Here is a 14653-nt window from a genome sequence, read left to right as displayed (position 1 = left end):
CTCTACAGTCAAACATAGGAGCATATGTGCAGAGAGCTGTGCTGAGGGAAATGGAAAAAGTTTTCCCAAATTATTGCCCTTGAATGAGAACATGAAACTGCTGGGCTTATTGGTTCATGGAGACAGTACACATCTTTGCATGCCGTTATGACAAAAGTGAGTCCACTCTTTGCACCATAAAGAAAAACTAACCCAAGATCAGTGCAAGAATAGTGTCTGGCATGTCTCAGAGTCTCATGGTGGTGTACTATCATGTGATCCCCACATGGAGTGATTGGAAAAGACCCTCAACCTGAGGATAGAGGGCCAAGCCCAGAGGCATAAGCCACTGAATGAACCAGTAGTTCCTGTGAAAGTGCTGCAGCTCAATGGGCGATTTGTGGCAGAAAGCAGTCAAGTGGTAGAAATGTTGGAAGGCACTGAGCTTGGTTTTCAGGTCAACGAGGGCAGATTTGAAAAATTCAAGCGCCTCCACAACCTCCATAATATGTAGTTGTCAGGTGAAGTAGCAGTTACGAGGCAGCATAAACATATCCAGCAGAGTTCCAGCAGCTGGCTAAGTCTGGAAAGTACAGGTCTTCAATGCTGATGAAATAGTTTTGCTCTGGAAATAGATGGCATTTGATCCTTCATCAGCGAAGAAGGCAGAAAAGCTGTGAGTTTTAAGGCAGTCTAGAACATACCTCTTCTGGTATGCAGTAGTACTACAGGGGGACTACATGATCAAGTACATGCTCAAACCAGAACATTTTACAGCTTGGAGGAGGAAGGGGAGAATGGCAGCAGCAGGTCTGCCTCTGCATGTATGCTTCTGCTGTTTGATCTGTGCTCCAGTCCGAAGACCAGGTGGAGAACCCCATTGCTTCCTTATTTTGACTTTTGTGCTGCCTCTTTAGCCATCCTTTCAACCATTCAGGCTGGGGATGGAGGGGGTATATGCTGCTAATTGGAGGACCCCAACTGTGGGTGTTTCAAATCCAGCATGGGTATCTCTCGAATGCAAGGTCTTTGACCCGTGCTGCCTTTTATCCAGTTTCTGGCGGAATATAGTCTGTTTTTCTTTCCCAGAGGTTCTCAAACTTTCTCAATTCACAATTACTTAGTGTCTTAGTAATTTTTTCATTGTGTCCCGTGGTTCCCAAACTCTGCACCATGTCATTCCAGAGTGCTGCAGTGAACTCAGAGAGTTGTCACAGGATATTTTAAATTTTTGAGGGATACTTGTGAGTTCGCTGGGGTGCCCTATTTGGGAACCATGGCTCTAAAGCATAAATACTTCTTCCCTAGCCAGTATCCTGTGTGCACACATCTGCTTGTCTTTTTCAGCATTTTTGTTTGCTACATTTTCTGAGAAAAAAATTAATGTGAAGGAGTATTTCAAGAAGACATAGCAAACAAGAGAAATATCTATAGATGCTAAGCCAGAATGTTATAATTTTTGTTTGAATTAAACTTTGTGTTAAAGCTGGCTACAAAAAACAAATCAACAAATCAATTTTTTTTAAATTTAAGCAAGAGAGTTGTTTTACATTCCGCCTTTATTTTCCTTCTCGATCATGTAAATTTAAAAGCTGGTTTTAAAAAGTGGTTTGGAAAGAGGGTGTTTGGTCAACTTTATTTTTTACGTATAAAAATGCTTAGAGACACTATCCAATGGCACACAAGTAACTCTGTTGCATATGTAACTCCAAGAGTTCATTACCACAGAGGAAAATTTATCTACTAAAAAATAGAGAAGAATTTCAGAAGTCATGAATGTGTTTACTTCTCCAAATGGTAACCATTCCCCACCTCCCTGAAGGTTCAAATTACTGCCAAATGTCTAAGCAAGAAACAACTAATGTGATTTAGCATAAAGCACATAAATTATTCTAGACAGGTGCTTAGTTTTGTCCTCAGATTTGGTGTGTAATCCTGTGAATTATATCTTTGAAAATATAGGCATCATCTCTCCCCCCCCCACTTTGAATTATAACTTTCAGGGACCGCCTCTCCCCAGTGACATCTACCCATCCCATCAGGTCTGGCAGAAGAGGCTTGTTTTGGGTTCTGTCCACTAGAGAATGTCATCTGGTGACAAGAGGAAGGCCTTTTCTGCTGCAGCACCCACCCTATGGAATATCATTCTCCCAAGGTCAGGCTGGCCCTGACCTTGATGGCCTTCTGGAAGGGCCTGAAGACCTGGGTTTGCCACCGGGCCTGGGGATCAGAGTGGTGTGGAGCCCATAAATGGCTATATTGTTCTTGAATGGCTGTGCTCTCCCAAGGATTGTACTGTATGTCTTTAATCGTTTAATTGTTTTTAGTGTTTGTATTGTATGTATGGATGTTTTATTTTTTTATTTTTGGTACTGTTTATGTTTTAATTGTAAGCCGCCCAGAATCACGAATGTGAGATGGACTGCTATATAAATTGAATAAATAAACACATCAATAACCTAATGCTCCTATTAAGTTGCCTTTGAGTGGACATTTATTTATTTATATTTCAAATTTGTCACCACCCATCTTACTTTGGCTCCTACCCATTGCCTACAAATTGTAGTGTTTTTAAAAGCGAATTATTCATGATATGCAGAATTCTTTGCTGAACAGCCTGTGGACAACTGGGCAGTGTTGCAATGCTTGGCTTCTGGCATTTAATACATATTAATTACATACTCTTTACATAGTAGCTGTACTTGCAGTACTTGGTTTTCTTGATTGTAGGGGCAATTCATTGTCAAAAAGCACATCTGCCCTCTAAGAACTATAGCTGCAGAATAGTGCCAGTTGAGAAATGGCTTGAACGTAGCTTGGAATGATTTGAATTCAGAATTCAGACCATTTGTAAGATAAATGGAGGAGGGCATTGCATAGTATAGAAATTGCCATGCCTATAACTCTCTCAGTATGTCTGTCCATTTGGGGTGGGGCAGTCTGGAAATGTATATTTTCTCATATTTGAAGAATAAAAGAAATTTGGGAAAAAATGCTGCTGTTAGAAATCTCAAAAGCTGGAAGGCTCTGTAAGACCATAGTAAAATTGTTGAGTGGCTGAATGTGCAACATCCCAGGAAAAGTATAATAGCTCAGGGTCTAACTGTCATACTGCAATAAGCAGGTATATTCCACTGGTTTAATAGCATTTAAATAAGTATTATTCCACAGGTGTAAGCAATATTGTCCTAACATTGCATTTGAGTCTTATTTGATAGCTTTTCTAATGTTATGGACATATCCTGACATAAATAAGGGTAGGCAGACATTGCAAAGATTGTTTGACCTGGCATTTCTTTAAACTATATTTCTCCCAAAAACTGCTGTTATTTTCTGACACTAAATTGTGTGCCTCTGTGGCATAACACAGAATTGCAAGTTACTCATAGTCCTGTCTATGAGTAACAAATTAGACAAAATCTGTTGGATGTTTACTTTTTTGTGGTTTCTTGGGTTTTCTGCTTGTTTTTAGTAGTTAGACTTTCAAAGGCATCATTTAAACCTTGAGAGAAACTAATTTTATAGAAATTCCGTCTTGGGTTAAAAATCCATTAAACACTATTTTCTTATGACACAAGTACTTAAACTGAGTTTGTTTTTTAACAAAATACTTTCTTGCTCTTCGTATTCTTGCTTGAATATTACCCTATATTAAACATCCCAGATATTAGTTCTGAGCCACCAAGAAGAGTGGCTGAGATCTAGCATTCATTGAAGTATGAAATATATGTTAACTTGTTGGATTTGGTAAAATTTGTTGCCAATGAAGACAGTGGAGAATAAAAGTCTCCTGTGAAAATTCTACTCATAACAATGTCCAAATGAAATAGCTAGGTATGTTAACTGAAGGATCTCAGTGGGTTGACTAGATCATAATTTGGCAAAGGAACCCTCTTTTTTTATATTATCCCTCCTGGTTTCATAAGTGTAATAATGGAAAACACTAAAGTACAGTACAATGAAAGTAAAGCTTTTGGCAAAGTTAATGTAAACTGTAACCTTTCGTATGTCTTTTCATAAATAAATGAAGAATTTTTAAGCATAGTAGTTCATCTCCCAGCTTCTTCATATTTGTTGTAAAAAAAATTATAAAGCTGGGTTTTTAAAGTTCATAATATTCCTGAATATAAATTAATGAGGTATTTCATTATTTTCCAATGTCTGTTTTGCCAAACCTTTTACTACTTTATATTATTTGGTATCTGCTACTCCGCAATGCATATTGAACGTACTAGAATACTCTTATGTGCCCAATTACACTAGTTCAGTAATCTTTGGTTGGCTAATTGTAGCCCACTATTTTATATATTGCAGTGTCAGTAGTACCATTGCTTTTAAAATTTTATTTAAATATTTTGAGAAAAGGAGAGGAGATTAAAGAAGACTATATCTATTCTGCATAATATGGATTTAACAGGCATTTTGTTTTAGGACAAACTACTAATCTAGCAAATGACAAAAACTAAATTGATGTTTTGTAATTTGTGTAGTCAAATTTGTAAGGAGTTATGGCTGCTTTTAAAATAAAAGGGAGGCAGAACAAAGTTTGATTTAATTTATGTTTAAATTTAAGTAAGAATACAATAATGTAATTAAATGCAGACAATGCAATTATTCCTTTCGTATGAAATATTTTTTTCCTTCTGTCACAATAAATTACATGCTGATGGAAACTTTAGGGAGAGTGTTTTGGGGGGTGGTACCATTTAAGACAATTATAAGCAGCTCTAAAGATTTATGCATATTTTATGCTGAGAACATACTTAAATGGAAAACTCTGTTACTGACAAGTTCTATTGTTTTTCCTTTTGTTTTCTAGATGGAATGACTCTTCATTGTTGAATGCATCCTGCCTATTTGCTAGTGTTTACCTGTGGCAACGCCTTGTCTTTTGGGTTGAAGCCACTTTGTGGCAGACTGAATTGTGTATCACAGAATTTCAAAGGTGCTTGACGCAGAGGAGACAGCTGGATCACGTTAACCTGACATCACAGCCACAATGGTGCTGTCACAGAGGCAACGAGATGAGCTGTGAGTACTTGAGAGTATCAAATTTTAGTGTTGATTTTACTTACGGTCAGCTGCTGTCAGTGGTCAAGTTTTATAATGTTGAATTAACACCAGCATCTGACCACAAAGCAACAATTCATGAGGGACAAAGCACGCCAAACTGCTTCCACATCCTAATCTCAGGTCCCATATGGGGAAGTGGCTAGACATAGGATGAATATGTATATTGAAAGGGATGATTTACAACAGTCTTCCCAAACCTGGCCACGCTCTAGACGCATAAACTGCAACTTCCAGAATTCCTAGTCATGACCATGTTAGCTCAAGAATGCTGGGAATTGAAGCCCAAAAAGTGGGAGGCTGGCCAGCTGCTTCATGCATCCATCCGAAAGCCTGTGGAGGTTTGAACCAGATTAAGATATGCTGGGGTTATTCCTGATAAATAAATGTGAGATAACCCCAAACTTGGCAAATTACTGTGAGGAGTTCATATAATTTGCTAGCATGCCCAGTTATGGGCATATAGCCCTAGTGCACACATGTTCATGCTTAACTCTTTTTTTTAACCATGGTTTATTGGTTATATAAATATAAATAAATAGTTGGCTGGATACACAAAACACGTTCATCCAAAACATGTTCACCCATAAACTGAGGTAATGGCTTAGTGTGATATACCCCAATATCAGAAAAGGAATGGGCTTGAGCAAAATAATAAAGAAATTATTTGAAGACATAAATGTTTGGAGAAAAAGCCTGATAAGGCCTGGCTTCCTTATCAAGATTAAACAGAAGAAACATAAGGTATTTACTGTAGATCTGTACATCTATCTAAGATCATAGTGATAGATCAAGACTACTTCACATGTTTTGAGAGTGGCTTGTACTGCAGTCTGTTTATTGATTTACATAGCTCCCCAATTAAGCACATGACCCAATTGTGTCTGTCTTTACTGCGCCTGTAAAAATAAGTTCACAAGGTGTTTTGTGACTGAGGAACGTGCTCCTCTGGAGGTGGCTTCTGAAGTAGCTGTTTGAGGCCCTCCCAAGGTCTCTGGGTATACCTTGAAGCAGCTGCCTGAGCCTTCAAGTGGCTGTGGCTGATTCATAGCTTTAGGAATGGATCCAGAGGGAATGTACTCTTTGGTGCTGTGATTGAACAACCATATCTCTCATGCAGTCTTGGTGAATATTGTTTATTATGAGCTCTGTGTTGTAAAGAGAACAGTTCCCTCCAAGGCCACCTGCTCATTAAAGTAAGCTGAGTCTTGAATCATCTTTTGACAGAAGAAAGTAATGTTGACTGAGTGAGGCCTTTCCTATGCTGGAAGCAATATTACAGAATTTGCTTCTGAGAAATAACTGCAGGGTTCAATTTCATCCTGAGTATGTGTGCATTTTAGTAATGCAGTCTTTCATTTTGCTAAACTCTTGTTCTCAACTGTGTTTTAGGCCTGCTACTGTATTAATATTTATTTGTCAATTCTGTTAACGTGGTTTTCACATGTGAACTTTTGATTCTTTTATTGTAAGCCATCTCGAATGACCTTGATTGTAGCTAGAAAGGTAGGGCATCTTTTTTTTTTTTTTTAAACAAAGAATGTTGGACATTGTGGCTGCAGCATTTCTGTACTTTACAAGCATTAGTCTAAAACCATATAGCATGAGTTCGTTTAGGCTCCTCTTTCTTTTTCTCATTCACTGTACATTTGGGCCTTCCATGACAATGAGTTTGAAAATGGATGGTTCTATTTAACATATAGTACCTATGTGTTATAGGCTCCCCAATCTGATATAGTCCAGATACGTAGGACTACAATTCTTATAATGCCCAGTCATCTTGACCCTTATCCAACACATCAGGAGGTGGTAAGGATTATAAATAAACATGCTATTGCATGCTGTTTATACTGTCATACAATTCTATTTCTGGAGTGGCTTAAACATTTTTTTTCTTTGTCTGCTACCAAGAGGACGGCAAAGGAGGTGCCAGGTGATTGATTTAGTGGAAAGGCTTTCCAAAATGGGACAACACTACTGAGGAGGCTCTTTGACAGTCCTTCGTCTAATTAAATATGGCAGAACGTGCTCAGGAGACATTCCATTGAGTTCCATAATTGGCATTCTGCCTCTAGAATGACTTCTATAAACTGAACCCACTGGTGGTTCAAAAGGCACAACATCCTCAGCTAATCTTAATGCATGAGTTAGATGTTGTCTGGAATGTTATCTTTGGAGAACTTGGGTTCTAAACTGTTTAAAGCTTAATAGACTATTGCTGGCATCTTAAATTGAGCCTGGAACCAGGATTTATGAAGTGTTAACTTGCCTGTTCCAAGATTACATATTCAATAGGTGTCTCTGTGTGTGTGTGTGTGAGAGAGAGAGAGAGAGAGAGAGAGCAAGCGAGCGCGCATGCACTTTCTAGCAAGTTCTGGATTCACCAAGGCAATTTTGCTCAATAAGATGTTAGTTCTTGCCAAAAGTATTGCAGTATACAATGAGCAAAACTGTTCTGCTGAGTCAATGATCCCGCAGTAGTATTTGAAGAGTTGGTTGATGGTCAGTTAACTGCTGATCGGTTTGCTGTCAGATAATGTCCTGGTTCAGTAAAGTAAGTAATGCCATGCCCCTTTTCGTTTAGGTCACAGCCTGCCTGCAGTCATAGCTGTTTTTGAGAAGGGGTGTCTGTTGGTCTTCATTACTGCAGTGGTCAGCATCCGCTTTTACCAGTGTTGCCTTTGCTGGTGCCATTATGCAAATCCTTTGGAGTAGAAGGGCTTCTTGTTTAGACTAAGGAATAACAGTGCACATCCCTTAGATGATTGATTGGAATAATAGTTGCATGCATTTTACACTTCTGGGGGGGAACCTCAGAAGTGATCAAAATTACATTTATATTACCTTGATTTTTAAAAATTTGATTAACAAAACTTCTGTATGAGTTTTTCTGGGCAGGAAAATCATAAAGATGGTCTAATTGCCAAGAAATTATCAGCTTTAGGAGCATAAGGCTATATTCGTGCATCAGGCTCCGTTGATAGCGTGTGGATGATCGTAGTGCATATGGATGGAAAAGTTTGTTTACAAAAGGCTTACACAGGGCTTCAGGATGAAGACCAGCATTACAAATTGAGCCTGGATATAAACAGGTCTCTTAGGTCTGATGTTGCATGGTATTTGCAGTTGGAATCAGACAAAATTGCAACACTGATATTTTGGACCAGCTCTGGCTTTCAATTAGTTGTAGCCAACTGATCTAGAGAATACTTAGATGGTGAGGCCTCTAAGGCTAATCTCAGGTATCAAGGAAAGGGTGCAGGGCCAGAGCCACTATTTGGGAATCCAGGAGAGATTTTGATGTCTGGATCTGCTAGCTCAAGGAAGATCCTGGCCTCTGTGTCTCATTTATGAGTTACTTGAATTTGAAACCTCCCCCTTTATCATAATTCTTTCAAACCCTGATTTAAGTTTTGGGTGAGTGGCTTTCATCCAGTCCATTCCAAGAATTAATTCAGGATTTCCATTTGCCACAGTGGAATTTAAGAAAGAGGGGGTGCGTAGCTGAATGTAGTTGATGTATGTGATGTTAATTCCAGGTGCTCTGCCATTCCCTTACATTTTTTTTAGTTTTTTTTTTATTACATCTTTAATATTTTGTAAATAACTCCACAACTGGGACATGTGTGTGTATGTGTGTGTATTCACGTTGCTTTAAAGAAGGCCCAACTCTGGGTACTTTGGATAATAACAAAGAGTTGGAGACTGAACAAAATATGTGTTGAGCAAGTTGAAAGGGGTATAGGAATTTACGGAAAAATTGAGTTTCTCTGGGTTTGCTTAGCTTTCAAATGTATCGATGTTCCAAAATTTAAACAAACCTGAAGGATTTGAAAGAAAATACTGGCAATTAAGGGATGAACTTACTTTGTAAATAACTCAAGGCAGCAAACATACCTAATACTCCTTCCTCCTCCTGTTTTCCCCACAACATTGTGAAGTGAGTTGGGTGAGAGAAAGTGACTGGCCCAAAGTCACCCAGCTGGCTTTCATGGCTAAAACAGGACTAGAACTCACAGTCTCCTGGTTTCTAGCCTGGTGCCTTCACTACTAGGCCTAACTGACTCTCAATTACTTACATGTTGATGTTAAATGAATAAGAAGTCCACAATTCTTCCCTCCACTGCATAGCATTTAGAAATTTATCTAACAGTCCTAACTCTGTAAAGCAGTCTAGGATGACAGAGAAACAGTTACATCAGAAACCTCTGACAAGCCCAGGCAAAGACTGATTTCCTTTCTTCTCTGGCAAAATAATTGCTGTTACTACTAATTCATATGTTGTAAGTAAGTTTTATATTGTACAGAGCTATGACAAATGTACAAACAGATCATGATGAATTGTCATTTCCCATTCAAAGTAAAATTTAGGCTGATTTATTTGATTTATGGCTTTGATGATTAGATGGGATAAATTATAGAAAGAAGAGAATCATGATGTAACTTTAGAGAGAGAGGTTAAAATATAATTATAACTGCTATGAAGAATATCAGAAGCCACTGCGTTGTATCTTTTTTCTCTTTTTTATTTTTCTTTACTGTTTTTTTCTTTTCTTGCACTTTTAAGTTTCTCTTTGATTTCTTTTTCTTTTTTCTTCCTTACTTCATATTAGTCTGTATTAGTTCTGATCTTTTTTTTAAAGTTTTAATAAAATACATATATATCATAATAAAAGTTAGAAGGCAGTTTTCTGTCCATGTTGGTTCTGGTAGAGCAAGTATTGGGGATAACATAGGTTGGAGAGTATTCAAAAATACTATGATATTAATTTGGGATCCAAATCTCTCTGTTTAGAAATCGAGCAATAGCAGATTATCTTCGTTCTAATGGCTATGAAGAAGCATACTCTGTTTTTAAAAAGGAAGCGGAGCTTGATGTGGTGAGTATATTTCTCATATTCCAGCTGGGGATAATTCTTCCCACAGTCTCTTATCAATGGCCATGTAGTATCAGCAGTGCCCTATAGTGCAATGTCCTGTAGAATTAATGTAATTCTTAGCATTAATAATGAATTAATAACCAGATTTTTGAGCTACATGTTGATACATCCTAAGCATATTTTTTGAAATAATATTCCTCATCTTGAGGGAGAAGCAGTGAGATACTGATGGATAAGTGCATTTAAAATATATGTATAGCGATGTTCATTTATTTAAATAATGAAGCAACTTACAAGAATAAAGTGAAAACTCTGCTATAGGGTAAAAAATAAACTATTAAACCAACTAATCAGAGTTATAGAATGGGAAAGACTAACATAGGCAAATAGGTGTATTTAGGCAGTGCCTAAAACAGGAAAGATCAAGGATGGCTGTATTATTGTTAAATGGAACTTCCATATTCACGTGTTCTCATATCCCTCTGCTTCATATACTAGACAAAAAACAAGGAAAAGTGTGTAGGTATTTCCAGAGTAATATAGCTGGCTACCTGTGGTAAAAAAGTGTTGAACTAGACTAAAACCAATCAACCCTACTGCAAAATCTCATGGTATTGGAGCTATATCAGTAGAGAGGATAAGGATTCATCCGGGACAGTTCAATATTATTCCCAGATGGAGACATTCTTTAAAAGTTGCTTTTGTTGCTGTTTGCAGGAGAAAACGGGAAATCCCATTTATCAGTTCTCCATATCTTCATTTTTTTTTTAATGGAGAGATTATAAGTAGCTACTGAAATGTGGATTTTTCACCTGTCTTTGCTCATCAGTTGTCCTTCAAAGTCTGTGTTTAAAATGCAAAACAATACCAAGTAAGCTATCCATTAATTTCTGCACTTAATGTGTGATTATTAGGGGGGGGGAGTTCTTTTTCTACTTTCTACTACTTTACATTAAAAAGAAATTCATACCATAATCCAGTCAACCTCTTTTAGATATTTTGGACAGGGCTTCATTCAGTATGGACCATTCTATCCATATAAACAACATGTTTGGAAATTAAAATGTTTTATCCTTAACAGTGAAAGTTAAAGGATGAGTTTTCGGATTAAAAAAAAAAATTGAGTGCAAAATAGCAGTTTCCTCAATGGTTTGGTTCATTCCTCAAATGACAGATGGATTAATTTAATTGTTGCACACTAGTGACATTACAATAGATTAGCCAATAATTCAGAATGACATAAATATAATATTATGATAGATAATGTTCTTGTACAGAACTGTTAGATTTGCTGGAGCATCACCTGTTTCTACTCTTTTCCAAACAACTTGTAAAGATGCAAACAAATTGGTGTGGGAAGGTATCAGTTTCATATTATCTACAATTTCTGTTTTCTGACATTATTCAATAATGATAAACTGTTCCAGGTTCTTCATTGAACTATTTCTGTCAGTAGAACTGTGCCACATTTTCTTTATATGCTATTTTCATCTGTGGAATGTGAAGATCTTCCTTATAGTTAGTTGTCTGCTTCCTGTTTCATCTCTTTTCCTCCTGACCTGTTTTGAAGATTTTAAACTGAAGAAGTTGCAGTATTACATTACTCACAGCAGAATAGATAGTTTCATGTAATCTAAATGACAAACAGCTTCAGTTTTTTTTAATTTAATCTTTTTATTCTTTTGAAGTTCATCCTACATGTGTGTGCATTATATTCTGTGCAATATGTTTTTTTCTTTTCTAATACAAGTTTACCTTTTTTCCTTTCACCCAGTGGCTTCACGCAGCTTCATGCAATTTTTTAATGTTTAATATTGTATACTTTTTAGAAGATACTTATAGTATTGTTCTCTAAGTGTACCTCATTGACTTATTTTCTATAATACAATATTTTAGGTTTTTAAAAAGCCTAAGCAGTGTAGAATGCAGTCCTTATGAATTAATCTTTTTTGATATTAAGACATTCCATTCACCTTTTACTTTTTGAAAGGAGAGTAGCTATCTAAGTATGATCTGGAAATATCCCAAATCTTCAGATGACTCCAGACTACGTGCAGTTTAAATACATGTTAATCTCAGACTGTGAAAACGTAGAATTTCATCTTCCTTACTAAAATATCCACTTGAGGCTATAATTTCATTTCCCTAAATCTCATTTAAATAAAGTCCTAGTTGTAATCTCGTTGTTCGTGTAATTGAAAACAGAGCTTGATGAAAGGAGTGCTGCCTTATCCATCAATCTCATTAAATATCTTTTTCCCAGAAGGTATAAAGGAGGACCTGAATATGCTAAACATTTATGTTATTCAGCCACGAGGGAGGCTTTCTCTCCTTATGAGAGAATACAGAGAAGCCAGAGGAGTGTGAATTAGGTAAAGAATGACTTAATGAATTAAAATATTTTTAAAAATCAAGCAGTGGATACTATCCTGAAACAAAGGAATAAGCATTTTCATCTCAAAACAGCTGAGCTAGAAACATTGGGAGATTTCAGTACTGCTTCCCAGTATTAGAGATGTTTTCTTACTGCAATGCATATTTTAATCAGCTCATTGATTCAAGAATATCTGCTTCACACCCAGTAACTGTTAATGACCATTATCTGTAGGTAATTTTTGCTGACTGTACTTCCTTCATTTGATTTTTCATTTGACCTTGGCTTTTATTGTTTTCTTCCTTCTCTCCCTCCCTAACACTCTTACATATATAATTTTCAGGAAAACACTCTAAGCATCTGATAATATGGATTGAGATCCAAGAGAGCTTATGCTAATAGCCAATTTGTTAGACTTTAATGTACCATAAGATTTCTTGTTTGCTTACCCTATCTGAAATAAGCATTCATATCTATGGATTATGCATATTTTATATAATCTGCCTATAGACCTAACTAACATGTTACTCATCAGGTTTATCTACTGAAGCTTCTTAGCTATAATCTTAAGACACATTGGTGGCAGTTTTATTTTTATGCAGTGTGTATCAGCCTAAGACTTACTGCCATGAAATCTGCTGATTATCTTCTAGATAATGATTCAGGAAGTCTGCCACTGAGAATTAGTATCTGGGAAACAATCTGGAGAGCTTCTTATAGTTTTTCAGAGGAGGCTTCTGATTGTCCGCTGCAGGAAAAATGGCTGAGCTAGGTAGATCTTATGTTTGTGTGACTGATCAGGACAATATAGGTTCACATGATGATGGTGATGATGACAAAAATGATGATTTTTCAACTTGTATACTGCTGAATCCCCAGAACTCCTGGTGGGTAATAGTGTTGCAGATTATTCACAATGAACTGGCAAACTTGGTATTGACTGACATTTAACCTCATCTCATTATAAGAATATTAATCAAGTCATATAGCTTTTATTTTACACATGTTTACAACTAGCAATAACAGATGTGTAGCGATTCTTCATTAAGTTCCACATTTTTATGAAACTAGAAGTTGTTCTTCCTCTCTTCTGTAGTATGAAAATAACCCTAGCATGGGAGAAATGCTGTTTTAAAAGTTATGATTTGCTTAATGACCTTGATCTCCTTTTTCAGAATGAAGAATTAGATAAGAAATATGCTGGACTCTTGGAAAAAAAATGGACATCAGTTATAAGATTACAAAAGAAAGTAAGTAGAAGCTTAAATTGATATGTCAGTGAAGAAAAATGCTGCATTGAGTTTTAAAGCAGTATCTAAAATTAAAATTTTGAAGAACTATTTATAATTTTTAATTACTGGTTTCTTACCTTAATATTTCACCTTTCTGCTAAGGAGCTCAAAACAGAATGAAGATCACCCTCCATTCCCCCCCCCCCCCCCCCCCAGTTAAGTACAGTTGGCTGAGAGTTGCTGACTGGCCCAAAATTACCCAGTGAGCTCTATGTCAAGTTCAACATACAACACTATGCTCTCTTATAATTTTATTTAAATAAGGCTCTACCAAAGAGCATTTACTCTACTATATAAAATTATGAGTTCTGTAGAGTGGGATGCTTTGACATTCAAGAACTTTGTTGTAAAGAGCTTGTCCGGAAGTAATATTGATGTAGAGTAGTTCCCCAAAAAACTCTGGTATAAAAACACATATTAATTTATTGTTTCAATATTAAAATAATTCAGTAATTCAAATAAGCACTGTGAAATTACTTTCTTGTGAGTAATGTGTAATGATCCCAGGATTAAATGCAACCAAGGGTGCATGTTTTTGAATAGTTAAAGCAACAGGATAGGAAAGGCAGTCTTTCTTTTCTTTTTATAAAATACAAGTATATGTGTGTATATATACGTGTGTGTATGCTTATGTATTCTCGTTGCTTTAAAGAAGGCCCAACTCTGGAAACTTTGGATAATAACAAAGAGTTGGAGATTGAACAAAATATGTGTTGAGCAAGTTGAAAGAGGTATAGGAATTTACGGAAAAATGGAGTTTCTCTGGGTTTGCTTAGCTTTCAAATGTATCGATGTTCTAAAATTTAAACAAACCTGAAGGATTTGAGAGAAAATACTGGCAATTAAGGGATGGTATAACAAATGGGATTATTCAGTAATATTTAAGGGAAAATGGTAGATTTCTATTGCTCAGCTAAAGTTTGCCGTAGTATTGCTTAAAAAAAAAAAAAGGACTGAATTGATTCAGAGTAACCAGGCAGATGTTGACTTTTATTCAGTTCCTTTTAGAAAACTATGTTGCACAACTTCATGACTGCGTATAACAGCCTTTCTACCAA

General features: G+C 36.5%; 1 protein-coding gene across 3 annotated transcripts in view; it reads left to right on the top strand.

The window, feature by feature from the left end:
• The window catches only part of PAFAH1B1 (platelet activating factor acetylhydrolase 1b regulatory subunit 1), a 59009-nt gene that overhangs the window by 21686 nt on the left and 22670 nt on the right, over nt 1-14653 (top strand). For all 3 annotated transcript variants that reach the window (XM_088152172.1, XM_088152171.1, XM_088152173.1), the window contains exons 2-4: nt 4799-5010; nt 9845-9929; nt 13479-13553. In XM_088152172.1, the coding sequence (XP_088008298.1) occupies nt 4979-5010; nt 9845-9929; nt 13479-13553 (192 nt within the window). In that variant the 5' untranslated portion in view covers nt 4799-4978. The remainder of the gene's footprint in view (nt 1-4798; nt 5011-9844; nt 9930-13478; nt 13554-14653) is intronic.

This window comes from Python bivittatus, unplaced genomic scaffold (assembly GCF_059951505.1).
Source record: "Python bivittatus isolate LINGU-HERP-01145 unplaced genomic scaffold, Pbiv_v1 ctg000690_np1212, whole genome shotgun sequence".
Lineage (NCBI taxonomy): Eukaryota > Metazoa > Chordata > Lepidosauria > Squamata > Pythonidae > Python > Python bivittatus.
The sequence above is the reverse complement of the archived record's forward strand: the minus strand, read 5'-3'. Positions and strand labels throughout refer to the sequence as shown.